The sequence below is a fragment of the Pelecanus crispus genome, chromosome 11 (assembly GCF_030463565.1).
Source record: "Pelecanus crispus isolate bPelCri1 chromosome 11, bPelCri1.pri, whole genome shotgun sequence".
In the NCBI taxonomy this organism is placed as follows: domain Eukaryota; kingdom Metazoa; phylum Chordata; class Aves; order Pelecaniformes; family Pelecanidae; genus Pelecanus; species Pelecanus crispus.
Window position 1 is genome coordinate 17,635,280 of NC_134653.1, and position 27,433 is coordinate 17,662,712.

A 27,433-nucleotide genomic window follows, 5' to 3' on the forward strand; every position below is an offset into this window, starting at 1 on the left:
GCCCACAGCCCACTCCTGGCAGGTCTCCTTTTTTCGGTGCAGCTCAAAGAACTGGCCTGGCAATATTGATAACAGCCCACTCCCTGTTTCATCTTAGAGAGCTGCTGAGGCTCTCCTGAACCTCCATCACAGAATCAGTTCATGCTCCTGACATGGTGGGAGAGAATAAGATACCCTTGAAAAACATACCAAACCCATCCCTGGTAACTACACCAATTAAAAATGAAGCCTACACCACTTAGCTTTTCCCAGGCTGCTCCTGGACAAGAACTGTTCTAGTGACAGCAAGTGCGTCTCATCCAGCCCTTTTTCTTACAAATTTGAAAGCACGTAAGCACTTCAATGCCTGTGTCTGGGCTGTGCATCATATGCACAATAAGCCTGGTAACTCCAGGAAGAAACACTGAAGGCACCGGCCAACTATTATACACAGGAATATTAAAGTCTGGTTGTGGTAGGGTGACTGGGCACAGCCTGTGTCCTTTGCTGACTGCTGGCTGAAGCTCTGTGGACCACCTGGCCAGAAAGACTGGGGACCACTGAGAGGAACAGGTATTCTGAAAAGGAACAGGTACTTTATACAGTTGTTCTGAAGGTGTTGTTTTTAAGTGCATTGCGTTTAACAAGCACATACAAGACTAGCCAATTTTCTTCTCTGGATTCATTTCAAGGTCACCTTATTAGGAGAGACACAGATTTTCTAGCTCTTTGCTACGCCAGATCAGATGACAAGGCTTGCTATACACTGTTCTATTCCAGACGTTTAGTAACTGTCACTTGCAAACCACCATTTTTTTCCAGCACTGTCACTACCATTAAGAAATTCTTGTAAATTTTAGCATGTAAGGAGTGGGAAATGCTACCTTTGCCATCTTTAACTTATTTCCTTGGGTACATGTGCGATATCCTTTTTCTCTTCAAGTGAAGAAGCTGTTTTATAAGCAGGTTTGGTTTTTTTTTTTGATTTGACACTAGTGGGGTCCAGTGTTCCATCTGATCTTCCAGAATCACCAGAAGCAAACAACTTCTATAAACCTTAATAAGCTACATACTTCCTTGCCTAGAAGATTGCAGTGAAAGACAGGCATGCGATGGCAGGCTCTTGCACACTTCTCTTAATGCGGAAACCAAACCTAAGGAATTTTCAGTCTGAAAGGCAGAACCTCCAGAAAATTTAGGTAAATTAAGACACTAGCTGAGAATAAAAACCCTTGTACAACTCTACCACAGTTTCATGCATTGTGAAACAGTATTAGCTACCTTCAAATGAAAAGCCCATAAAATTAATTCAGGAAGTAAAAAGTAGCAAACCTTGTAGTCATGAATGATTCTCTCAGCAAAAGCCTTGTCCAGCATCTTCTTATACCATTCTTGCAGACGTTTGGGTTTGGGTATTTTCTGATCAGGCGGATGGCAGTGAAAAATATAGTCATCTCCTTCACTTGGGGGACAGGCCCAGATGTGTCCTGTCACATACCTGCGTTTCACACACAAGAAAAAAAAAATCTTAACCATTTTGACTACCATCTTAAAATTAACTCAGACAATCTGAGATACAAATTCAGACCTCTGGCTCCCCCCCCCCCCCCCCCTTTTTTTTCCTTTGTAACAAAGATGCTGAGGCAATAACCTCTATTTATACAAGATATGAAAAAAAGGTCTGGGATATAATAATGAAGCTTAAACATCAAGTGAATCTCTGATAAAAAGAATGATATGCTGTCAGCTTGAGAACCCTACAACAGAAAAACCACCTGAGTGATAAAATCCAAATTTCTCTCTCCACTGCAGAAGAGGCATGTGTTCCACATATCTCACAGGGCAAAAGGAAAGAGAGACTATCCCAAGTGAAAAGCTACTTGGCATCCTGGATAAAAAAATGCTAAGAAAAAAGATTTCTTTCTTTACAAAGATCTTACTTACCCAAGTTTCTTCACGTACTCCAAATATCCAATGAGGATTTCATGATAAACTGCAGTTCGGAGACAACGGGGGCGGAAGAAATGAATACTATCTAGATATGATATGTACACACGCCTATAGTAATGAAAGAAGAATGACAGAAAATCATGTATGGCTGAATGTCTGTTTTGTCTACCGAGAACTGACTTTTATACTAGATACATATACAACCATACTGAACAAAGAAAAAGTAATGATGACATTTCAATGCATACTTAAGCATCTTAACATGGTATAAACAGTTCTCAAAAGCAAAAGATGGGTACCATTTTTTTTTAGGCAGCAGAAATATACATCAAGAAGCAAAATTAAATATAGAATAAAAAAAATTGTAATGCTTTTGTTGTGATATTTGGTTTTCCCCTTCAAAGTCATCTGCAGTCATACAGTAGGACTTATTTGTGCCACGGAATTGAAACATATCTCCCAATCTTCTGTATTTGAGAGTAATTGTCCAGTGAATGTAGCAAGATGTTCTCTGTGCATGCATCACCAGTATAGAAATGAAAGAGTACCTTGTATTTGGAGGGGGGCAATCCGAGCCATACTCCTGTACATGCATGCCAAAGAAGCACACATCTACTCCATCTATCTCCTCAAATGCAAACAGAGCTTTGGTACGGTAAGGGAAAGATTCTGACATCTCACCAGAATCCACAAATCTGAAGGAAAGGGTGGTAGGAAGGAACGGGGGGTAGGAAGGAACGGGGGGGGGGTGGAAGACAAAAAGCCAATTATTATACCAGTATCCTACTAGAATGACGAAATTCTTTTTAACCTTACTTTTAACCCATTAGAAACATTTATGCAGAAGTTAAATAGGGTCAGATCAGAGCTGTATTAAAACAGGGAGTCCTGTCAATGCAAGATCTGTTACTACAAAACTCACAGGAAGGCAGTTTCTATATAGTTAATGTATGACTGAACAGGCAAGCATTGAGTACAAGAGCATCCCTAGAAATCACAAGCCTTTAAATATGTTGGAGAGTAGAAAACCTAATGCATATGATGAAGCGCTGTCAGGTAAACACTGTCTTTATGAATTAAAACCAAAACACTTCATAGAATAAACCTTTTAAACTTTTAATTTGTAATGAAACAAATACCTTCTGAAAGCTAAAGTATTTATAAAAACACAACAAAATGAAGGAACAGTAAGGAACAGAATCTCAGCAACTGTTCCAAACTAAACTATGAATTCTGTAATGCTAACCAAAATGTGGTCAGACTCTCTCAAGATTTAGTAATACAAAGTCATAGTATTATAACCAAAACCAGGGTGTTCCTGCTACCCACCCCGCCAAACAGTCAAAATACAACTGTCACCTCCTCTGAGTTCATTTACTGCATACTGCTTTTTTTAAGTTTCATAATCTTACTCACACCTAGGTTTCAAAAATGTGCAAAGGGATTAAGATGCAAATTGGCATGGTTTTGCAATATTAATGCAGGGAGACTTCAAAATTAAAAAAAAAAAAATCAAGATTGCATTTATTGTAATTAATAGAACTAACCTGGATTTCATTCCTGGTTTAACTTCTACTGTCTTATCTGAACTTGCTACTACTCTGACAAAGACCTCTCCAGCTTCAGGATGATTCTGTCGCCGCAAAAATTTGTTTACTCTATCTTCCAAATGGTTTCCTAAACGTGTAGTCTGTAGTCCTAGAAATGAAGGGGGAGAACATGACAATGGAAATGTTAATACTGGAGAAACCACTGTTAAGTTCAGGATATTACTGTGCTTGTAAGGTCTTTCAGCTTGCTTCTCTGTATAGAAGTCAGCTTTTTTCCCTTTGTTTTACCTCCATATGAAAATACGATGTTTTTATTTATGCAGCCAAAATATAAAAAGCAAAACCATCCACGTTTTTACTCAAGCCTTAAGCATTCATACCCTAACGTGGAAGCTAAAACCACTACAGTGGGAAAATTACTTAGTAAGTGAACTAACAAAGAAGGCTTTACATAGCATTTTTAAATTTGCAGGCTTATTTTATGAACACTGCAAATGTTTTCTCCTAACAAAAACACTATCTGGCTGTTTGACAGAGATTACATCACTTTATAGATCTGGCTCAGTGCCACACCTTTTCAAGCAAAGCAAAGCAAATCAACAGAAATGAAAAGCCTTTTGACTTCAATGGAGATTTCATTGCTTTCTCTTTTCTTTTCAAGAGAGCTTTTAGATTGAACAGTTACAGTAATCTGCACATAAAGCTTAAATAGTTCTTCCACAGCGATAGAGGTCTGTAAAAGTTCAAGTCCACATACTGTCCAGATCCCCTCTCTTGGTCTTTACATTTACAATTAGCTTTTGTGGGGATAGCTGTTTTTGTATTATTACAGGATGTGATGGTTTTCAACTCAAATCACAACAAATTACAGAAATTAAGATGAAGATTTTGGTTGGAATTAAGAAAACAGAAGTAGCACGCTGCTTTGACTTGATGATTTAAGATTATTTCTCTTATCCTACTGTATTTATTTTACCAACTTGTATTTCTACTTCATTTTTATAGTCAATCTGCTGTATCTTCCAAAGTGATGGTGCAATCTACAGATGTTCATTTTACTAAAATGCATTTAATTTTCAGCCCTCCATTGCTTCATTTTTCAGTTGTTATTCGGCTACTGACACAAGGCTGTTGGTTCTTCTTCCTGACTACTGAGTCTGCATACAGAATGCTGCAGTGAAAGATCTATGCTAAAAATTATTTTAGGCTCCAATACTGGGGAAAAAAGCCACATATACTCGAAGGAAGATCCCACTTTCTAAGGGATTTATATACTTAAAATTTTATTTTACAGTCAGTTTATAGAAATTGCCAAATGCAGCAATCTTGTTTTACATCATTTAGTCTGTCCCCTTGTCCAGCAAGATTATAACCAGCAGAACACAGTCTAAGTATCATTTACCTGGGAGCCAATAATTAAATTTAAAGGCAGGTTAAAGTAAAAATACACTATGCCCTTTACCAATTCCAATACACTGGCCTTTTCCAGTGTTTCCCAGCCCAGTACAGTATATTGGGCTTTCCATATATAATAGAAGGGGGTTGATTTTAAAGGAAATTCAAAGAATTTTAATGAAAATTTACAAATATTTTCTGAAGAATTTTTTTAGTTTTGTTGATTTCTCCAAAGACAAACAGAAAAAAAAAGAAACGGCTCCATTTCAGCTAATGAGTTGGTACATTTTTAGAAAGCCATTTTAGTTAACTCTGCTGTCTTGTTGTGTTTTCATTTTATCATCTTTCTAATGCTAAGCAACCAAAGGATATCTGCTTCCTTCCTTATGCTGCAATGCATTAGGACTTGAAAAACAAAACAAAAAAAAGATGAGATAAGAAGATAAAAGAAATAGGCAGCATTAAGATTACATGCACTGTAAGGAAAGGATCTAAAAGCCACATATTTTCATATATTAGGATGTGCAAATTGTTTTAGAAAGCAACCAGCTTTTGGTTCTTGGACACCTCTAACATATGTACTTCCAATAAAAGCTCAGGTCTCAATGAAAACTGCAGCGCAAACTTGAAAAAAGGCATCCAAACCAGTAACAACACAGAAGGCTTTCAGGCCACTTGAATACAGCAGCTTTGTTGCAGTAGCAATGGCCAGACATTTGTTACTGGATGAGTAATTGGACAGATAGGAAGAAAGTCAGACTTCCGGCTCACTGTGAGTTTTTGTCAGGAAACTACTTTGGGTGACTTATTTGTTAGGATATCTTTTGTCTTTGAATGTCTCTGCATTAGCTACTGATTAAGTAACATCTGTAGATTTTCTCAGTAAGAAAAATACTTCAAAAGGTAAGAAATTCACAGCATAATCCAGCTGTACACTGATTTATAGGTTTCATTTGGCATGCCATCAGTCAGCTTTATGCAACTTACTTGTGATGTGCTTAAGACAACTAATTTTACTTAATATACATTAGGAATATGAATGTTACCATAACAGCTGAGGGACATGCTCTCTTGATTATTAGCAGTTGTGCCAGCATGCTTGAGTGACTGTGGAAATATTGATGGCAATTCAGTAAGTAAAGGTTTTTATGGGGAGGGAGGGTGAGCGGAGAGGAAACATGTTAATGTTTCAAACTTTCATTGCTCATGTTTGTTTTTAGGTCAGTAGTAAGACCAAGGTTTTGACAACAAGAGCAGGCTTTCCTTCCCTGTTCTTGTGTTTCCACTAGAGCACTGTTAAAGAAAACTGATCTCAAGAGCTGAGTCCACCAGCGGATTACAGCTGGCAGCAGGACTCAAATCATCATGGGAAAAAGAAAACAAGATAGCCAAACAGCAGGGAAAGGAGAAGGAAAAGGAGATCAATGTAAAGGAAAAAAGCACCATTATTTCCCTGTCCAGATCCCCAAAGAACAGAACGGTTACCTTAAACTAAACGCTTAAAGGTTACTCAAACCTTAAGCAACATCACAGAACAACTGCAGACATCCAAGGAATCACATACTTAAGACAATTTACATCAATATATACTGTAAAGGCAGCATATAATAGAATAGATATCTATTTAAAATGGTTATCTAAAAACTACATTTTTATTTCATCATTTTATTAATGTCCTCTTACAATTTTAATCTGCCTTTAATGAGACTAATTTTAAGCTTTTTAGCAATACTATCTTGCATGCGTCAGGTTACTCCAGAGACCGTTTTGACTACTGTAACCTAATATGTGTCATACAGCATTGTCATCTCCAAATTATCCCCCTTCAGATCTCTTATTATGCAATCAACCACGCACAAAGTTATCAAGAAGTTACATTTAATACAAAACCACTCCTTTATTACAATTTGGAAGATTCAGGCTTGCAAAGTCACAGTATGACAAAGTAATGCCCAGAACTTCCCAAGACCAAAGAAGAACAAGGGAGGAATCACGTGTACCTGCAAATTCTACTGGTTCAAGTGTCTGAATCACCCTCTTGGTTTCTACACCCACTTTATTTTTCTACTCTATGCCACTGACACTGCATTTCCAATGCTAGCCCCTACTCTTCCCTTTCCCCCCAAAGGTGTATGAGTAAAAGTTATCAAATTATGTTCTCTGATATTAAATGCATGCAAAGAACACCTGTATAAGGATTGCTAAGGAGACTGCGACAACTTGACCTGGCAGCTTTTGGCACTTTCTTTAGTGCACATTTCAATGAGATTATGACAATGGTTACTCCCACAAAAATTGAGACATGTAGTACAATTGATTACTTATTCCAGCAGCCAGTTCTTACACCACAGTCCACTCTAGAAGCAAGAAAAGCTCTTAAAATACATTAGTACTTGGCACTACCACAGCACACCTGAAATGCAGTACAACTTGTTATTACATGTTATTTGAAGGGCACAGAGGTGACAGTAATTTACTATATTTCCAACACTACATGGAAACATATCTAAATATAGCCAGTAAAGTGCATGCAGCCTTATGTTTCTCCTGTTCTGCTCCCCCCCCCCTTTTTTTTGAATCTTAGAAAAATAAGGACATAGATGCCAAATACCTCAAGCAGCATTAAGACTGACCAAACACAAAAAGAGCAGATCTTTAAAATGTTGATTAAAATTCCGACAGCTACTAAAGCCTTGGGCCACACTATTGCCCATTTTGCAAATGTTCCTGTACTGTCTATCATGACAACAGAAAGTCTCGATCAAAAAAGCTATTAGGGGTGCCAAGGAGAAGATGAAAGTTGAAGATAAAAATAGAAATATCAAACTCACTTTTAGCACTGAATTTGTTTTCTTTGCGTGTTCTACCAGTTTTCTTCAGACAATTATCACAGACAAACCTATTGAGAAAAAAAATTGCCAAAGACTTAGCATAAACCACTATTGCCTAGCTTAACCCAATGTTTGAACCCCTAATGTAAATGTCAGAGTACAATAGATTTTTCTCTGGATTTGAACAGCTTGTATCTCTCAATTTTCGAGGGACTTAAAGCTGGTTTAATCCAAGGAGTTAGACCTGCATTTGTGTTCTGTAGTATACAAACTTACCTCCAACCAGCTTCCATTGTTTAAGTAGTTAGAAAGAAACCACAGAAATCTGTGTATATGAACAAGTTGGTTGCATGCACATTTTCACCTGAATATACTGACATGAGACCCCAAACACCAAAAAACATACTTTATTTAGAAATGCTTTGTCCTTTCATACTCAGTTCTTAAAAGGCAGTGACTGCATATTAAAGAACAAAGGCAGAAAGTCTTAATTATATAAACTACATTGGTCTTGCTGTACAAGGGGTAAAAACTAACAAAAATCTTACCCTGAAGGCCAAATAATATCATAATGTAATACACAAATCTGGTGCATCTTCCGACCACACTCTTTGCAGTCAACAAACCTGAGAAGAAAAAACAGCAACCAATCACTTTTGTTGTTAGGCAGGTAATTTTCCAGAATTCAGCAGGAAAGAAGGACTCTTCAACCCTCTGCTAAGAACTAAATCAACTTCGGCAGGCCCAATTTACATGCCAGTTTAAAAAGACCATTAGAGTAGCTTCAGATATACATTAGTCAATCTCATGTCCAAATTAGAGAGATTAAAACATAGTAGTTTAAAAATGTGAAATGGGCTTTCATGCACATCTTTTCTGGATCCTTTTCTAAGCAGAGTTCCGAGTTTTCCCAGCTTCAAAGAATTCTGCTCAACAATACCTCCAGAGATTTAATTTTCAATTGTTGCAACAAGCACAAACTGACTAAAATGGTTGCTCAACTTACTGTAAATGTATAGTAATTTGTGAATCACTGTGCCAAGAAAACATGTATTAGCTTGTCATTGCCTGCATGGGTCTGCTGTAGTCTTTTTATTTTTTTGGTGAAATTAATACATCAAAATTCATTTTTGGATGGGAAAACCATTAGAATTTTTCCCAGTCAAGACTGCAATATTGGTTATGAAGCCAAATGCACTGGGGTATACCTCAGCAGTCTGCCTTTAAAGGTCTGGGGTAGGAGCTCTATTTAGTATTTGAAAATATGAGAAAAGGAATCAAAATGTATTACATATCAAACTCAGAGAGAACAAAGTAGCAGTAAGATAAAAATCTCATTTCAGCTAGTTAAGGACAGTAGGAAAAGTAGCACAGTGCTGCTAAAGAAATGTTCAGCTTTGCTTTTACTGAACTTCCTGAGGGTAATATACACAAGGAAGGAGGATGGCTCTTTCAGTGAATGAGGCACTTGGGTGAAGAGAAAAACATCTTAGAAGTCCAGCTAAACCAGAAGAGGAGAATGCAGATATCCCCCATAGGTACTCAGGGCTTGGTGTGAAAGGCTCTGTATGACAGAGGGCCATTTTCAGCCAGTTATGCAGTGCCTTGCAGAACACACCTTAGGAATTACCCAACTAAACAGAACTAGAAACTGCCATTAAAACAGGCTCACATTTTCCTCTTGGATACCACTGGTAGACATCAAGTTCTTAGGATGTGCTACAAACATTCTGCAGCCTGTTTGGGCAGAGATGGGGGGAAAAAGGAAGACTTCTTTATTTACTGCCTAATTTCTGAACTGCTGGCTAAAGGACAAGTGAAAGTGATGAGATTATCTTAAGAAAAACAACGGCCTGGTACTTACGGCTCTGGATCTAGTGTATCATTTTTCTTCTTTTCAAACTGATCTTTAGAGATGGTTCTAGAGACAAAGAGTTAATATGAAAACTCAGTAGTACCTTCATATCAGAGGCTGAGACAATATCATGCTTTTCTGAACTGCAGCAAATGAGCAAACCTCAAGTTGGAAGCAAGCATATCAGTATTTATTTTCTATTCAGTGAAGGCAATTAATTTCATTTAATTTTAAGCTACAGAAAATATTTCCCCTATTTCACTTTCTCTGTAAATTAAAAGCAAAGTAAGAGATACCGAAGTACACACATAATTTTAAAATCATTAAGAATAAGGGAAGCTATCGTCAGTAAAGCAGCCACCTTCCAAACAGCCTGTATTCCTCAAATCTTAGAGCATCTTATTTTCTGATCAGGTTAAAGCCAAGCCACTGGTTTCATAAACAAAAGCTGCACTTCAAAACATGAGATATCAGGACTAGCCAAAGTCTTTCATTTGAAAAGGTAACGGATTAGTGACATTTGTTGACATAGCTTCCACTCCCCCCCTCCAACCACATTATCTAGTGTCTGCCACCCCCTGCAACCAGTCTACAAGCAGCTCCTGAGTAGTGCAATCAGACACAAGTGACATTGTTGGGCAGACTAACAGACCCAACACAGTAACAACTGTTAATCAGCTGTTCCTGTAAAAATCTCCTATTAATGAGAAAGTAGGCATTTCGTCACGAACACCACCACCAGCCACAGGGCGGATCAGGACTACACATCATCCCTCCTAATTAAAAAGGCGGCATGCAGAAGAAAGGAAGCAACTTACGTTTGAGGCTGGGAAGGGTCATCACCCAGGGTGACATTCTCCCCCTGGATTTCAGTGAAACACTTCTCACAGAAGTGATACCTGTCAGCAAGAAGGCCATATTTGGGTGAACTGGTCCAGCACAACATACAGCCACCCAAGCACGGAGCCACCAACCAGAGCAGGGCAGATCACCACGACGAAAGGGGGGGCGTTGTTGGTTGATTGATGGGTCAGTGTGGACAATGAGGAGGAACAGAGGGGAGGGGAGGGCAGGATTAGAGAACAGGGGAGGGAACAAACAGCACAGACATAAGAGGTAAGACGCAAACACCAAGACAACACAGAGCAGAAAGCCAAGGCAAAGCACAGATTAGCATTCGGTCTCATTTTATACATTACTAACTAGTCGTCAGGTGTCAAATTCAAAATTTGGGGAGGATTAATGAAGTAGCTACCAAGCGCTACGTTTGTATAGACTTCAAATTTAAGAATTTGGATTTGATTTGCATTACTTAAGAAAAAATTCTCTTTGATTCCAGGCTTGCGACTGATCGAGTTTCCTTTGGTTAAATAAACAGCCTGTCAAAAAGCTTTAAGAACACATTTATTACAGATTTAAGTAATGAGAAAATATGGTGAAAGCATTTACTGATTGTCAGTAAAAACTGTAAAAGCAGAACACTTGCTATTAAAAAAAAATCTATAAAAATATTAAATTTAAAAGTTATTTCACTATAAGATTAAATGTGACCAATTGCTCAGCTAATTTTATTTAACATAAATGAAACCAAATCCATACTCTAGACAAACATTTAACAGAAATGCAATTATGGGTCAGAGTTTCCAGCCATTTATCTATAAGTACAATATATGTATATATGTGAACAACATTAAATATTGTACATACATACAATATATTTATCAGGTACATTAAAGATGTGGAGTTAAGCTTTACAAATTGAGTATGAGGCTAGGTACAATTTGTGGTCACCAGACCAAGAGCCAATCCAAGTTATACTCAGCAAAACCAATACTGCAGTTTAACAAACCAAGCTGAGTAAATTGGAATACAACTCTACGAAAATACAATCTGCATTTGAAAAAAAAAAAAAAAAAGTCTAAGTTACACAGATTTGTGGGGTGTTTTTTTTTTTGGTGGGTTTTTTTGTTTGTTTGTTTCAGATGAACTGGAACCAAAGTTGTCAGGGTCATTTTAAAAAAAAAAAAGAAAAAAAGAAAAAGAAAAAAAAAAGGAGGCTAAATGTTTGGAAAGGATATGAATTCACACATGAACAAAGGTAACAAATAGAGGCCACAGCTGTAAAATGCAGGAAGGCCACAAAGGATCATCAAAATAAAGGAGCTTTATGGAGGAACAAGAGTGAGAGAGTGTAAGCAGCAATGGCAGCACAGTAAAATGCAGTTTTAGTACTCAAACACTAGAACTGTAAGAATGGTAAGTATAAAGGCATCAAACGAGACTCCATGTCACAATGAACCAACAACTTAAGGGATGGAGATTAATAAATATGGCAGCTTGCCCCTTCAAATATATACTCATACACTTAAACTACTGTAATCCAGGTGACAGATCTCCAAGGCTGTGCTTTCCTGGAGACAACAAAAGCCATTTATAGGCACTTATTGAAATGTATGGATCAGAATTTCCTCCTGTGACACACAGTGGCCATCACACCTCCACTACATGTTTTCTACATGCTTGTGAAACAGCGGAAGCAAGTGGGAACAGGTCCTTCAGCAGCGGCTGATGAATCGGGGAAAGACGTTCTGCAAAGCAATCTGCGTCCTCCCCCGGCTGGAGCCAGGTCCATGTAACCATAGCATAATTTACAAGAGCCTGAAAACTTCTGCAAACTCTGCCAGCTGGCTCAGGCTTCAAGAGCTACTCTGCTAGCCAAGAACCACTTAAATGCAGCAGCACACTGAATACTCCCCTATACCATGCAATGGACACAAAGAGGAAAAAGGTATGTTTTATTCCAGCTAATACAGCCCATACCGACATATCTCCATAATCATCTTACCAGCAGGGCAGCTGCAACTTTGGTAGCAACCACGTGAGCTAAAATGCCACGCTCCCTGCCCAGAGGGCTGCTTGCCAGCCTACCACAAGTTAAACTGCAAGTGACTTCTCTTCTCCCGGGTCAGCTCAACTACGATTAAACACATTGCCCTCCCAAAGAAAAATCAAGGCTTTTGGAGCTGATAATGCAACAGAACAAGGCCAGGAAAAAAAAAAAAAAATTCCATTAATTTGTAATCATTGGGAATGATAAATATTTTGTGGTTACTACAGAGCAACATTACAAGATTATTTCAGGAGTAGATACTGACACTGCACATCTCATTTACACTGACTTCACTTGCCCCTCATCCCATACCCCTAAACTGATACAGTATTGTCTAATCATTTTTTTAATAAAAACCCCAAACATAACAGGTTCAGAATTTTATATCCTTTTACTCATTGTCCATATCCTTTTTTTCTATAATGTGCTTCTTTAAATTTTTCTTCAGTTAAAAAACCCCAGCAATTATTTTCCTTACTAACAAGGATGCTCATTTTAGGAGTTGGATTGGGAAGGACTGAAACACAGAAGGACCCAAACACTGGAGTGTGTAGCCAGAAAAATCCATGGTCAAGGCTCCTATTAATACTTTGCTACATTTAAACAATCCCAGAAAAGGTTAATTCTGATCCATTTTCAGAATAATTCACAGGCTTTCAAAGCACTCATGAAACTGAGCAACAAGGCTGCCTTCGATACTGGATTTAAGTTACACCGCAGAAATCTAACTAGCTCTACCAGCACCGACATTTCACCCTCTGTTCACACTGCGGCTGCGGGAAGCTCAGTCTCACAGGGATGAGCCCTTTGGTTCGGCAGCATGTTAAGCACGTGCTCCAGCAATCCTTAGATCCAAAATGGAGCACAGGATTTCACATGCTGCAGAACTGAACCCTAACGCTAGCAAGAGTCAAGCCTTAATCCATGATATTAAAATGAGGAAAGAAAAACTGAAATACAGTGAAAATGAATCACCTAAAGATCATGAACAATTGTCCATAAAATAACCAAGGTGAAACAACAGCTAGAAGTTATTATGAATATGGACCCTCAGAAATGGAGGCTTGCTTGTAATTCACTTTTGCATGTCACTACAAATACTCAACAAAACCCATAGAAAGCATACAATATTCTAGTTATAACAGTCATAGAAAATCCAAAGAATGTACTTATTGCAATACATCAAAAATGAAAAGCTTTTCAAATGCAGACTGTTCAGGTGACCAATTCCCATTTATCAAATAGTAACATTATGGTTCAACACCAAAGTCCAGAAAATGCTCAATCTCTGCATTAACAGGTCAATGTCCAACTGTAATTAAGTGCATTCAAAGGAAATTCTAATTTAGTAATTGGATACTAGTACTGATATGAAATACCAATCAGTTTTCTCAACTGGATATTCACACATGAAGTATATTTTCTGAACACTTTAACCTAAACTTCTGCCTTATTATGGAAGCCAAACAGTTCTATACCAAATAACTAACTTTTATTCATTGAACTGTAGTGCCAAGGTTCGTTTATTCAATGGTGTCTAAATATTGTACTTTAGTTACGTGATATGCTGGACTTTAAGTATGTCCAATTTTTTCTGTTCTGTAAATGGAGAAAGTCAAGAACATTTGACCAATTAAACATCTGCTGGAACCATAGAATGTGTTTTTCACTAATTTGCTACTCAGTTAAGAAAAACCTAAGATTTGAAGATCACTGTCACAGGAAACAGTTAATTTGACTGTTTTAGAGCCATACAGCTGATGAATAAGGGCTTTCTATGCTCTGATAGTCCAAATGCACACTTAAAAATATGGTGATTGATCTTCAGAAATATTTTGTTAAAACACCCAACCCAAAACCCCATTCATCACTCCATTTAGTTGGACTGAAATAGAACCTCTCCCAACTCAAAACCACCCCAAATTCCAAAATCCCAACCCTTTCTCAAGACATCTGGATGAACAAAATCCACGAATCACCTCCCTTTTACTACTACCCTTTTAGACTAAACGCAATGTAAATGGACTATCACATTTACAACAGGTAAGAAATTGAAATATTGCATCACTGAGTCCAGAGGAACCCACTGCCCCATCAACCCCGTACTTCTTGCTAGCAACCAGCACTGCCTTCCACCAAGTAATCCAAATTATTTAATACTAACTGAAATAGGAAAAGTATAACTGAAGATAAATGACCCCTTCTTCACTTTTTGAAGTTGCTATTTTTTTCAAATACAGTACTACGTGGTTGCATAATATGAAAAGTATTTGAAATTCTACCACACAGAGTTGGTATTTAAGGGTTATTTTTTTCCCCACTTCCAGTAGTGAAGTACTATCTCTTTAAATGCATTTTAATTACTTTATTTCTCTTTAGACTGACTCTTTTTGGAGTTCACAGTGGCTTTATAAAACCTTTTACAAAAGCTTGTGAATTTACATTCCTCTGCATCAATACCATCTGCCTCACAAAGGCCACCTAAGACCCAACATGCAATGTAAGACAACACGTTTTCATCTCCCACACTGTATGGCTTCAGCTAGGTGGTACACAACAGTCTTGCACCATCTTACAACATGTTTGATGATGTAGGGATTGCCCTAAGAAAGACTAAATGCAAGCACTGACTGTCTGAATTAGTTCTGTAACTTCAGTTAGACAACTGCCTGCTGTGCACTTCAAAGTTGGCAAGACTTACAGACTGCCAAGCCTATTCACAACTTTGAATTCAAAGGCAATTCATAACTTTGTTTTGAACAGGGAAAGGGAAGTTTGTGTTGTAGTCCATTTATGTTTTGCATTTTTGGGGGGGACGGGACACAACACACATCTAACAAACCAAAACCAAAACCAAAGCCAAGTTCTAAGTTTGCTTTGTTATAATAGCACTGTTGATTTAAGCATTAAATGGAAAATTAATATAACAATTTTTTAATAATCATACAAACACCAAATGCTAATAATAATTTTAAAATAATAGAAACTATGGTTTTCATAGCTTCTCATGGAGTCTCTGGGTAGTTTTCAATGCTAATTCAAAGGTAATTTAAATAGAATTAAGTACTAACTAGGAAGAGAGAACATAAGTCTTGCAATCAATCACTGTATCCTTTACTTTGCAAATTCTGATGCTAATTTGAAAACAAACCTGCATATTTTTACAATTCTCCCTGAACAAGGTAACATGATTTCTCAGTGCCTTTTTGCAGTTCTGTCCTTCTCCCTCCAGCAAGCCCTGCTACAAATTTTGCAGAAAACATGGACAACTTCACTTCCACTTAACTGGTGCGTGGTGCACCCTAGCTAATAGCAAGCACTTAAGTACAGTGTGTATCAAGCTGTAGTACAGGAAACTAAAGGGTCACCTGCAAAAGGACAGCATGAAAAGATATAAAAATAACTTTCTCCTGACTTAGCTGACACAGGGAAGAAAAAGTTAATAATCCTCCTCCTCCTCCGTATGTGCAGAGAACTCAAAGGATCTCACTTCCTGAATAAGGAAAAAAACCCACCAAAGTCAAGGACTTACCTATTCTGGTAACTGTAATAGGCAGCATCACGAGGAATAGTACACAACTGCTTGCCGTAGCAGCACAAGGTCTGTGGAGAAAACTCATACTGCAAAACAACAGTGAGAAAGGAATCTTTAAAATGTAATCTTATGTTAATCAAGTATGTATTAGGCAAACCTGATGCTTACAGATATCATAATACATTGCTTTGTTTATCATACTTTTCCAAGCTATTGTAAATGTATTAGCACAGTTCTCTTAATTAAATTACAATTATTAACTATATAAGATAAACAGCTGACCCTCTAACCACCTACTTTATTGCAACAGACACAGGAAACGAGCGAAGTATTTTAATATACTTATGACCAAAAAAGGTGCTCTCTGAGGGAGAAAAATACAACGATAATAATAGAATAGCAGCAAGAAGGATGATATCTACCTTTTTTAGCCCTCAGCATGCTTATAATAAAGCCAAACTTTTACCAAACCTTTCATTCAATGTTTCAATGTTTAAAAAAAAGAGTATACAAAGCATATGTTTTACCTGATTAATCAAGCTAAGCTCTTTGGAAGAATACAACTGCATCCTGGAATACATACCTTGCGCCCACAACAGTAGCCGAGTGATTGCATAACAGGATCAATTTCTTGTTCAAACACCTCCGCAAGTTTAGTGCAAAACTTATAGACCCTGGAAGTCTTGCGATTGTAAAGCCAGGCATTGTTAAACATTAGCCAAACATCGTCCACGTATTGCCACGGTTCTTGGTACTGCCCAGTATCCAATTTACGTTTAATGGTTGAAAGATCCATAGGATTCTTCACAATGTCGAAGTAGTCCTTCAAACACACACAAAACCCTTTATTTTTAAGATGTCAACTGTTCACACTATGTTGTACAGAAAAGATGAAATGTTTATATGAGCAAAGACAAAATACAAAAGCATTTTCTATTTTTTTAATGCCAACTCACCGGAATCCCTAAAAGCTGGGGATCCACAGGCTGTCTAAAAGGTAGAGACTCTGGGTCCTGCCGGTACAAGGCTTCAAGGGTAGGCATGAGAGCCTGGCGCAGCTCCTCAGGTTTGAAAACTGTTAATGAAAGTCAGAAAGGTTAGCAAATTTCCTTCCAGGTTTCCTAACCTCTTGACTCCCCTAAAAAAAAAAAACCCCAAAAACCTTATGTTAACATAAAAAAAAAAATTCTTAAGAGGGATTTCCTCATCTGCATAGCTGATCAGATCAGAGGCAAAGCTTACTATCAAGGGGCTACTGCACAGCCTCTATGTTTACCCAAATCACAGCAGGTGATATCCTCAGAACAAGGAGATAAGAACAACTGTAGCCCAAAACAACACATATTCTAGAGCATTAAAAAAACCAGAACTTATCCAGAACCAAATTAATTCAATCACTTCAACATGGATGAGCCTTAGCTCTTCAGAGAAGAGACTAAGCATAGCTTCCTCTCCCTCCCTTCTAACCTTGTTTGCTATTTCCAAGCCAAGATTCTTCTAGCAAAAAAACACTATAGTGGACAGGGCCGAAGGGCCAGCTCTACAGAGAGTAACCAGATGTCTTGATAGCTGGCACAGGAATTTTCTGGCCATAGTATACAAATAGTCCTGGTCTGATGGGCTGTTAATTGATTTTGAAAGTGTTAATACTTCCAGATTTATATGCATCATTACAACCACTTGGCAACAGCGGCATGGCAACAGCCATGTTTCTTTCAATAGTGGATGACAAGGACAAGAAAGGCAATGCATTTTCTGAAAAATAATGATAACTTGGAGAGCTCTTTGAACATCTCAGGAGTGTAATTACATTTATTTCCTTAGGAACAGAGTCTTTAAATAGGGAAGAATGCCTATTATTTAGAAAAAAAGAGACAACTAAGGAAAGCTGGATGGCATCTAATATTTATCTACCTGGCTGAAACGAGAACGATACCAATAAAAGGGAGCAATTAGGAGTTCTGTTGAAAGCATTTAAATCAACAGGGCTACAGTGACCCCTTTGAGGCTGATCATTGCTTTTGTCACTCAAATGGTATTTTGGTAAAGATAGAAATTGCTTTTGGGGACTTCTAGTTAAAGATCTATGATTTTTACAAAGTTTTTTTTTTTTTTTTCCCCCCCCTTTTTCATTTGGGTGATATTTCTGAGAGGAAGTCTTTTCATCTCAACTACACTCACCAAAATTACACACAAAAATAAAGCAAGGCAAGAAATTAAGTTGACACTACTCAAAAAATTTCTGAAGCGTTAAATTCTCAATTTTTTTTAGCCATTTGGAGATACTGCAGCTCCTGGAAATTGTTAGTCAGGACGAAAATTGTAAGACTGTTTGAGTGCACTGCCTCTAACTGGAGAGAAGATTGCCGCTCATGTACACAACAGGCAAGATACCACCCAAGTCACCTAAATCATGGCAAAGGACTGAGCAAGCTGCCAGAAAGGCTTCTGCAAGGACTTGCCTTACAGATACATCAAGATCTCACGCTGCTACTACTGAACTCAGACACACCAGATTAAAACCAAGATTTGAGCCAAGGAGGCCTGTATTTGTTGTTACGATGAATGCAACTTGATGATAATTTCAGCTGTTGCCACAATCTCAGTCCCGATAAAATGGCAATTCTCTTCAGTATTTATGGATACCATATATGCAGGCATTTTGTTATGAAAGGAACCCTACCATATACTCTCAAAGTTTTATAAACAACTACTAAATTATATTATGGAATTCTTGAGAAGAGAAGGAAATACCAAATTCCATTCAGGAGAAAAAGTGTTCTGTATTGCTTCTGGAAGCATCTTTCTCTGGCTCAGGGAATTCATAACCTGATAATCTGAATTATTTCATTTAATGAAATTTAAAGCTCAAAAAGCACCTTTTAATAATCTATTCTGGCCACCTGCTTGACATTGTTTTTAGAATTTTCCCTGCACCGACCCCTATAACAACATACCACTAACCTGGAGTATCTTTCAAAATAAATCCAATGTTAATTTAAACGCAAACTACAGAGATTCAGCACAACTTTCGTCCAGTTTCTTAAAGCCTAATTATCTCTGCTGATAAATTTACAACCTACTTTCATTTTGAAGTTTGAAAAAATAAAAATAAAAATCCAGTTATTTTGATTTATGACTTCACCTAAAAAGGTGAAGAAAAGTTACCTTCATCTTTAGCAGTAAAAAAGCTGCTCTGCCTCTAGGGAATACAACTAATAACAGAACATTTGATCATAGGATCTCCCTATACACAGATTTTACAAGAAAGTTTATGTTCTCCCCTCTCCCCCTTTTCTACAATTAAATGCGGTTGGTTCTCCTCTGGTAGCTAGAAGATCTTTGTAAGGAGCTGGCATCCAGTTATCCCATTTTGTCTTGGATGCGTGGGTGGTAAAAAGAAAATGGGATCTTCGCCTGAATCATGATGATGTATTATTATCTGCCAGAGAAGAGTATAATGCTACCTTTTTTACCTTTTAAAATTTTTATTTCTTTCAAACAGAGGAAATCCTGCTTATGATTACCAAGGAGAAAATTTGTGTAAAGGAGGAGGGAGATATCTTCAAAACAGTAAGTACAATACACCTGAATACACCGCCCCCCCCGCCCCAAGCCCTTGCAGGTTTTGCATTACTATGTTTTACAAAGAAGGGAAGAAACCAGTAAAACTAATCTTGAAGGTCAAACTAAGGCATCCATCTACAACAAGAGGAGGAGACAGGAGCAACCCCAATGAGTATTCTACTGTTTCTTTTGAGAAGACTGCAAGGGAAGAGGCAACGAACCAAAACCCTTCCTTTCTTGCTTACATGAGATTTGCAGAAAAAAAGCAAAACCAAAACAAACCCTGAATTTGGATGCATTTGGTTCCCTCATTTATAAAGGCAAAACCTTGATGAGGAAGAAAAGCTTGCTGAAGGGGCGTCTGCAATTCTCCAAAAAAGCTAAACTACAAAAAATTCACATGTAAGTGAATTGAGCAGACCAGTATCTCAGCAGTATTATCTTGGTCTGTGCTCTAGCCCATACAGTATTTCCCATCACTTAAGTCAGGTTACAGTGTAGTTATACGAGGTGACCACAGCCAGGCTGATGGTGTTCAGTACACCTGGATGGGTGGTACAAACAGATGAGATTCCAACTCCACAACATAAGCCACTTGTACCCAGAAAAATGCTCCTTTAGGGTCCAGATGAATCTTTTCAAACATTAAGGTATCAGGCTACAACTTGCTAGGTTATCTTAACAGCACACATTCCATGACACTTCCAATTGCGAGCCTTCCCCTTAGTAGCTGCAGGATGTATCTGTTACATCGCAGGTTACTGTGGGGTGCACCTCAGGAATCTGGCCGCACGGGAAGGAAGAAGAGTTTCCAATACTTTTGTAACCCATGAAAAACTCCAAGATGAGTCTCATAAGTAGTTTTAAAATACCTTATAACCCTTAAGCTCACTTCACAGTATTTGCTCTCGAATACCTCTTGGTTTATTTAGCATTTTAATACAAACGTTCTATTAAAGTCGGACAAACTACTTGGCGAGAAAATGTCACCATTTAAAATTGTATACGCTGTTGTACCTGCCTATGCTGCACATGCATTATACTGTACAGTTGCTTAGTGACAATATTTCTAAGATAAAACTGCGTTACTAAATGAGGTATTGGAAATAGGTAGTAACCCAGACTGAATCAGAACAACAGTGCAGCTCCTTCCACGGACTAATTCTGCAAGAACCTTCCCCTTTCAACCACTTGCCTCGATTTACTTGCAAGCATGCTCCTAACAAGCAGCATTGATTCTTTCCACTGGGAACAGAACTGGTTTATAAATGCTAATAAGCTTTCCACTCCCTATGTTACATTTTGTTCGAAATAGGCTCTGCCAGTTATTTCTGCAGCACACTCATTTGGCTGGCCCACTGTGCTACAAACTGAAAATACAATCTACAGGAAATCTGTTTCATAGTGCTTTATTATAAAAAGATTATGTTTAGTAATTAAATGCAACCCAAAGCATATACAAGAGATCAAGATTCAAGCTGCACAAACTTTAAAACTTTGTGGTTTCTTGATCATATTCTGGAAGGCATGCACCCATAATATTCTCTTAATGTAGTTATATGCAGTTTCCTTTGCAAGGGAAGAAGAAAAAAGTAATGAAATGGATCATCACTCTCCCTTCTTTGACATTTGCAGCAAGCTGAAAGCTTAGCTTTGGTCAAAACCTAAAAACTAAGCACAGAAAACATCATCTTAAAAAACAGGATGCTAAGGTCTCTAAACAGCTAACATTTTTGAGTCCAAAAACTTATCTTGCAGGCTCCCACAAAGCCTGCACTACAAATGGAGTAATTTCTTCTTGCCTGTTTTCTTTAAGAATCTTATTATTAATTTCTTACTAACTCAAGGCATGCAATCATGTATGCAAGACCATTCAAGATCTATAATGCCATCAAGCTACCTTTTGGAAAAATATACAGTATACAGATACAGTCACACCTAAATCTATGCTAACACTGTTGATTAAGAGACTACTGACCTAACTATTTCTGAGAAGAAAGCTTTCAAATGAACACTACACTGAAAACTACACAGGACTTCAAAGTTTAAGGCTATTGCAGCAGATCAGCCTTGGAGGAACACAGATGCAGAAGAGGAATTCAAGCGCCCGATTCTCAGAGAAGTGAAGGCTAAAACTCAGTACGAAGGTGGCGTGTGCAGCCTCTAACAGAAAAGCAAATCAATGGATATTCTTGGTTACTGAGAGCACTCTATCTACACTAAGGTCCCCTGAAAGAGCACTGGCCAAGATGTACAGCGAGAGATTTATGTATATAATTTCTCCAGCAGTCACTACCTTAACTGCCTTTGTCCTTCTGGGCAGAAACTGGAAGCTGTGAGAAAACTGCTGGGATCAAGAGCACAATGACATGCTCACCTGTGATTAATATAACATTAAAGGAATGCTACTTTCAAAAATAAATTACACAAAGTATGGATCTCCTAGAGCTCCATGTGCTGGCATACCTGTGCAAAACAGACCTCCCAGCAGGAGCTGAGACTGTGGAAAACAAATCCTAGAACAATAAAGTACACAAGAAAAAACTCAGTTTTCATACACTTACTTTTTTTGCGGGGCTGAGATGGCGATGTGGATTGTGAAGTGGTTCCATTAGTGCCGCTCTCCTCTTCCTCTTTAGCATCTACTTTTATTTCAGGCTTCTTTTCTTCTATTTCCATTGGCTCCTGTTTCAGTTCTGTTCCATCTGTTTCTTCTTTTGTTTGTGAAGATCCTTGTAAATCCTCCTCCACCTTAAGAAAGGATGCAATGAGAGGTACTGTTACATCTATGACCCAAACTCCAGTCATCAAAATATTAGTTTGAGATTGTCAAAGCACTCTCCATCCATGGCTTTCCTCAGGACAGTTACTTTCCAGTAACTACCCTCCTCTCGCCCCTTAGCTCACCAATTCAGACACATCATTAAGTGCTTTTATATCTATCACTGCTTTCAGTTAAGCTGTATAGAATCTCATTTACCTCAGTCTTAGCTTCCACTTGTGTCTCACTAGTCTCTGGCTCAGTTTCTTCAGTTTTAACTTCTGATTTGCTTTCTAGCATTGGTGCATCTGGTCCTAGTTGCTGGGAATTCGTATCAGCACTAGCAACTGAGGCAGGGGTGGGGACCCTGTTATCAATACTAGCTGCTGCCTGGGATAGCTGTTGTAAAAACAGTACAAAAGAAAGACACTGCATATATAGAAATATTTTCCTTTACTAAAAATGAACAGCACAAAAGAGACATGAGATGATATTCTAAAACAGTGCAGAACATGGATACAGGAGCTCACTGTAGCCAAGTTTCGATGTAACCCATTTAGTAACTCTGCTTTACAGAGGAGAAGCCGAGGAAGAATTCTGCCCCAAAGAGGCTTCTTTTACAGAGAAAACACCTGCCCAGTAAAACACTGTACATTCCTTGACATGTGCATTCATCCTGACTAAAGCTTAAAAGAAAAAATTTATGCAAATTTCATGATCAAAAAAGACTGATTCTGATTAAGGCCACATATAGTATTAGGCCTGTTATGCCTCATCTTTCTGCACACCGCTGCCATTTTTACTTTGAGCAGTTCAAAGTCATTCAATACACCCCCCTCCTTCAAACAATGCTGAGAACATCTGAACACACACATTTTTACACGTCTCTATAATGAACCCTTTGGTCTAAAGGAGAAGCTACTATTGACAACTATGGGCTCTATACATTCATGACATGGTGCTATACATAGTGAGAACTCTCGTGGAATGCTACTACACAAGGAAAATGCAACTAGCTGGTACTTACTGGAGTGCCAGGTGGCTGTGCCTGCACAGATGTTGGCTGTTGCTGCGATGGCTGTGGGGTTGGCACAGACTGGGGTTGAACTGGGGTCTGAGGTTGCGGTGTGACTTGAGCCTGTGCCGCAGTCTGCCCTGTAGGTGTGCTTTGTGTCTGTGTTGCATTTGGAACAGAACCCGGTGTCGGTGTTGGTGTTTGTCCTGAAGATGAGACCGGTGTCGAAGGCTGAGTGGGTGCTGCTGGCTGAGGAGGAGTCATTCCAGTTGGTGTTTGGTGCTGAATAGGTGGCATCCCAGCAGCAGTAGACACAGGAGGTGTACTCTGATGTAGAGGGGGCTGGGTCACTGGTGGACATGGTAACTGCCCACTCTGCGGTCCTAGCATGTTCATGGAGTTGGGAAGAGCAGCACTGGGAACCTGCCCCTGCTACAGAGAGAGATTGTTTTAAAGACATGTGACTCCCAAAACGCTGGGAATCACAGTTATCCTTTAAATCACAGCACTGAAGTCATCTTTAACAGAATACTCTAATTCTAAACATGAGATCAGCTATAAACAAATGCTGCTATTGCAAATGACTATGCTCTGATTTCTCTAATCATCTTCATCAGCTCTTAGTGAAAGACCTTGCTCCTAGACCTAGATGTGCCATGCACATCTTTTTACATTAATTCTACTGGCACAGAGAAGGAATCCTCACGATCTCCGAGTAACACAGAAACCCCCAGGCAGACAATCTCTAAATCATGCCGTTAGCTGGGCAAAGGTCAGACTTTGCATACAAAACGGTTTCGAGCAAATACACATTTTAGGCCAGGACTCTAGAGCAGCCCTGCTTTAGAAGACAGATCAACACATTTAATGCCTGCCTCATTGCACAGTGCAAGACTTAAGAGGGTTTTTTGTTTGGTTGGTTGTATTTTGGTTTTTTTTTAAATTCTAATTAGACTACTCTAGATGCTTAAGAAAATTGTGGATTTGTTTTTCAGAGCAGCAACAATAAAGAATTCTGGATGTGCACAGACTTTTAAATGATACATTTTACTAAAGATTGCATCAGATAACTAGTCATAAAAAAGAATGCTCTATCCTCAGATATACCTCGTACTCTTAGAAATCTCAATCAATTAATAGTTTCCTGCAGACGAGGTTTCAAATTTAAAACATGCTTCTATATTGCCTATACACAGTCAGTTTTATTGAACTAAATGCATTAGGAAAAAAATGTTCACCACAAAGGCGGTCAAACAACTGAGCCAGGGCCCAAGAAACTGTAGATGCTCCATCCTGAACATATTCCAAACTTGACTTGACAGAGCTCTTCATAACCTGATGTAAATTAGCTCTCATTTGAGGATGGGGCTGGACTAGAGAACTCTGGAGGTCTCAACTAACCTAAATTACTTGGACTCTGAGTTAAAAAACAAGCCTCTCCCTTTGGAAAAGCATATACTTTGGCACCATAAGCACAGCTGCTACTTCACTGACCACTACTGTAACAGAAAAATGTTACAGAAAAACCCCAACTTTCTTTTCAGAAGTAGAGAGGTTAAAACAAACTTTAAGAGATCTTCCCCAACCACTTTATCGTAACTCTTGATTTAATTAGCTACTAAGGTCCACACAAAGACAAAAGCATATGCTCATAAACGTCCCATAAACTAACTTCTGATACTTCCCTAAAAATCTCATCAGCACGTTGCCTCCCCCTTAGCATATGTAGATAGGTTATGTAAAGGCTTATGAAGAAGGCAGAGGTAACCCAAGATCCCCCAAAGTCAGGGCGAGTACAATAAACAATGGATATATAAACATAAGTAAACAAACATACATAAATGACACAAATTAGAACAAAATAATTAACAGTAAATAACTCAAGCATTAGAAAATACATCTTACCTGTGCCACCCCAGCCTGGGCTGTCGATTGACCCATGCCCACATTGTTCACATTCATAGCCCCACTGGATGCTGGAAACTGATTCTGGGGCAGGAATTGGTTCTGGGTAGGAGCCTGACCCATCATGTTATTGGAATGAGCTCCCATCATGTTCTGTGGTTGAGGCATTCGGGAGGGAGACATTGCCATCTAAAAATTAACACACAAATTAAAGATATTACCATTTAGTATTATGTAGCAAGACAAAGGAAAATACCCTCAACGTAACTGACCAAAAGATAGGACAAACCTCCCCCCCCCAAAAAAGAAAACCAGCTTCAGTAAACCAAATGCAAGTCAGCATATGCACATAACTTTAGCATTTGTTCCACAGTATTCATGAGGAAGTTATTTTTAAAGAGGTAATATTCAAAACTCTACTAGAGTGTTAAAACCCCGTTTTGTTCTCTGAGCTAACAAAGATAACCTAGTGAAACTGAAAATATTTTTGTTTTTCTAAAGAATAAAAACATGTTTTCATGCAGGAATAAAGAAGGTATATATAGTGCAAATACACAGTTTCTGAAAGAACTATGCTCTTCCACACAGACTGTTGGGGATTATTGCATCTCTGGCACCTACCTCTCTAAAGTTCAGGGCTTTTTTGTTTGTTTGTCTTTTTTTAAAAAGCCACATATATATTGAAAACAAACACCTCCATAAAAGCCTGACAGACTCCGTACGTTTCCATGAAATTATCTTACAATTTACAGCACTAGTGTATGACATGGCTTTTTCAGAACAGTGTTAACTGCTAAGTGTAATCAACCAACTTTGAGAACTTGGTAACAAGAAGTACAAACCGCAGGAACAGCGCCCATGTTGTTCATTTGTACAGGATGGTTCATTGGAGAAGCTGCACGGGGTCCCATGGGTGCTTGTGGCATCTGTACATTCCCTATGGACATGGGGTTAAACTGATTCATTCCTGCAAATGCACCCCCAAAACAACTCATTAGGAACAAGTCATCAGAATTTATGTATGTATACTTACTATAAAATTAACATTTATTATGACTAAATTTTGACTGCCCTACACTTCATCTTTTTCTTTTAACTTTGTTCAAATTACTTGGCTTAAGAGACAAATCAGGATGCAAGAAGTATTTACAATACCAGTTAGGGCGAAATATAACTTTTGGTGTCTAAGGGGGAAAGAAAAAAAAAAAAAAAAGCAAAAGATGAAGAGTGTGGATGATCTGCAAAGATAGGATGCTATTTGCAAATAATACCTTGGGATGGTTTCTTAAAATCAGGCATTTGCTTTGAAACAGCAATGTCTTATTCAGGCCTCACTGACATGGTTGAAGTAAATATGATAAAAATACATATTGTATATATGAAGACAACTCCTAGCCTCAAATCAGCACAAAAGCTAGCAATATGCTTAAACAGGTGGTGTGCTTTTTATACAAAACATTTAACCCCTCCAAAACCACACAAACTTGTCTAATGGGAATAAAGGTGTAAATAAATAATTATGGAGCTATACTTGCTATCAACTTTTTCTCCTACTGAAATGAATTTTAAAAGGATCTAAGTTCTCAAGGACATTTCAACACAAGTTTCAACTTACTAACTCTGAACTAAGAAATAAAATAATTGGGGACACTTTTCTGGAGGAAGCTGAAGCACCTAAAAGTCACAGGTTTTTATTTTTCAGGAAAAAACCCCACCCATGAGCCCACAGCATCCTACATCAGTGATGGCAAGTCATCAGTACTGTGAACAAGCTAGAAGGCTTTTTCAGATGCACTTTGCATCAGAAACCAAGAAAGGATATCATTAGTTATACAGATTCTACAGTCAATGTGTTAAGTTTCCAGCTACAGGTGTGTTTTTGGCTAATTAACCAATGAAAACATGCCAACATTCTCCCCCGCCCTGTCGCTACAGTGTTTTAAATTAGATTATCCACAGTATTCTTGCTTGTGCTCTCCTCTTTTTGAAAGGACTGAATTACTTCCCAATCACTAGCAAAGTATTGGGTTCATATTGCCTGTTCTTAAGACTGCACTGAGACAGTTCCTGCCACAGTGCAACAACAAAGAATGATGCTGAAAAAAAGGGAGACCCAGTAGTTCCCCCCACCTTAACTTCAAAAGAAAAACAGAAGATCAGCTTTCCCCCCCCTAACAATTATCTGAACCCATAAATTGCA

At 38.3% G+C, this 27,433-nt stretch overlaps 1 protein-coding gene across 3 annotated transcripts in view; it reads right to left on the reverse strand.

The window, feature by feature from the left end:
• CREBBP (CREB binding lysine acetyltransferase) overlaps positions 1 to 27,433 on the reverse strand; it is a 98,519-nt gene that overhangs the window by 9,077 nt on the left and 62,009 nt on the right. For 2 of the 3 annotated variants that reach the window (XM_075719292.1, XM_075719291.1), the window contains 16 exons: positions 26,076 to 26,200; positions 25,234 to 25,422; positions 23,341 to 23,757; positions 22,533 to 22,712; positions 22,117 to 22,303; positions 16,942 to 17,060; positions 16,569 to 16,808; positions 15,983 to 16,071; positions 10,379 to 10,459; positions 9,570 to 9,626; positions 8,254 to 8,331; positions 7,706 to 7,773; positions 3,477 to 3,627; positions 2,478 to 2,624; positions 1,924 to 2,037; positions 1,312 to 1,477 (listed from right to left, as the gene is read on the reverse strand). In XM_075719292.1, the coding sequence (XP_075575407.1) occupies positions 1,312 to 1,477; positions 1,924 to 2,037; positions 2,478 to 2,624; positions 3,477 to 3,627; positions 7,706 to 7,773; positions 8,254 to 8,331; positions 9,570 to 9,626; positions 10,379 to 10,459; positions 15,983 to 16,071; positions 16,569 to 16,808; positions 16,942 to 17,060; positions 22,117 to 22,303; positions 22,533 to 22,712; positions 23,341 to 23,757; positions 25,234 to 25,422; positions 26,076 to 26,200 (2,408 nt within the window). Of the gene's footprint in view, positions 1 to 1,311; positions 1,478 to 1,923; positions 2,038 to 2,477; positions 2,625 to 3,476; positions 3,628 to 7,705; positions 7,774 to 8,253; positions 8,332 to 9,569; positions 9,627 to 10,378; positions 10,460 to 15,982; positions 16,072 to 16,568; positions 16,809 to 16,941; positions 17,061 to 22,116; positions 22,304 to 22,532; positions 22,713 to 23,340; positions 23,761 to 25,233; positions 25,423 to 26,075; positions 26,201 to 27,433 lie in introns of all 3 variants that reach the window. The other variant, XM_075719290.1, reaches the window with a different exon arrangement.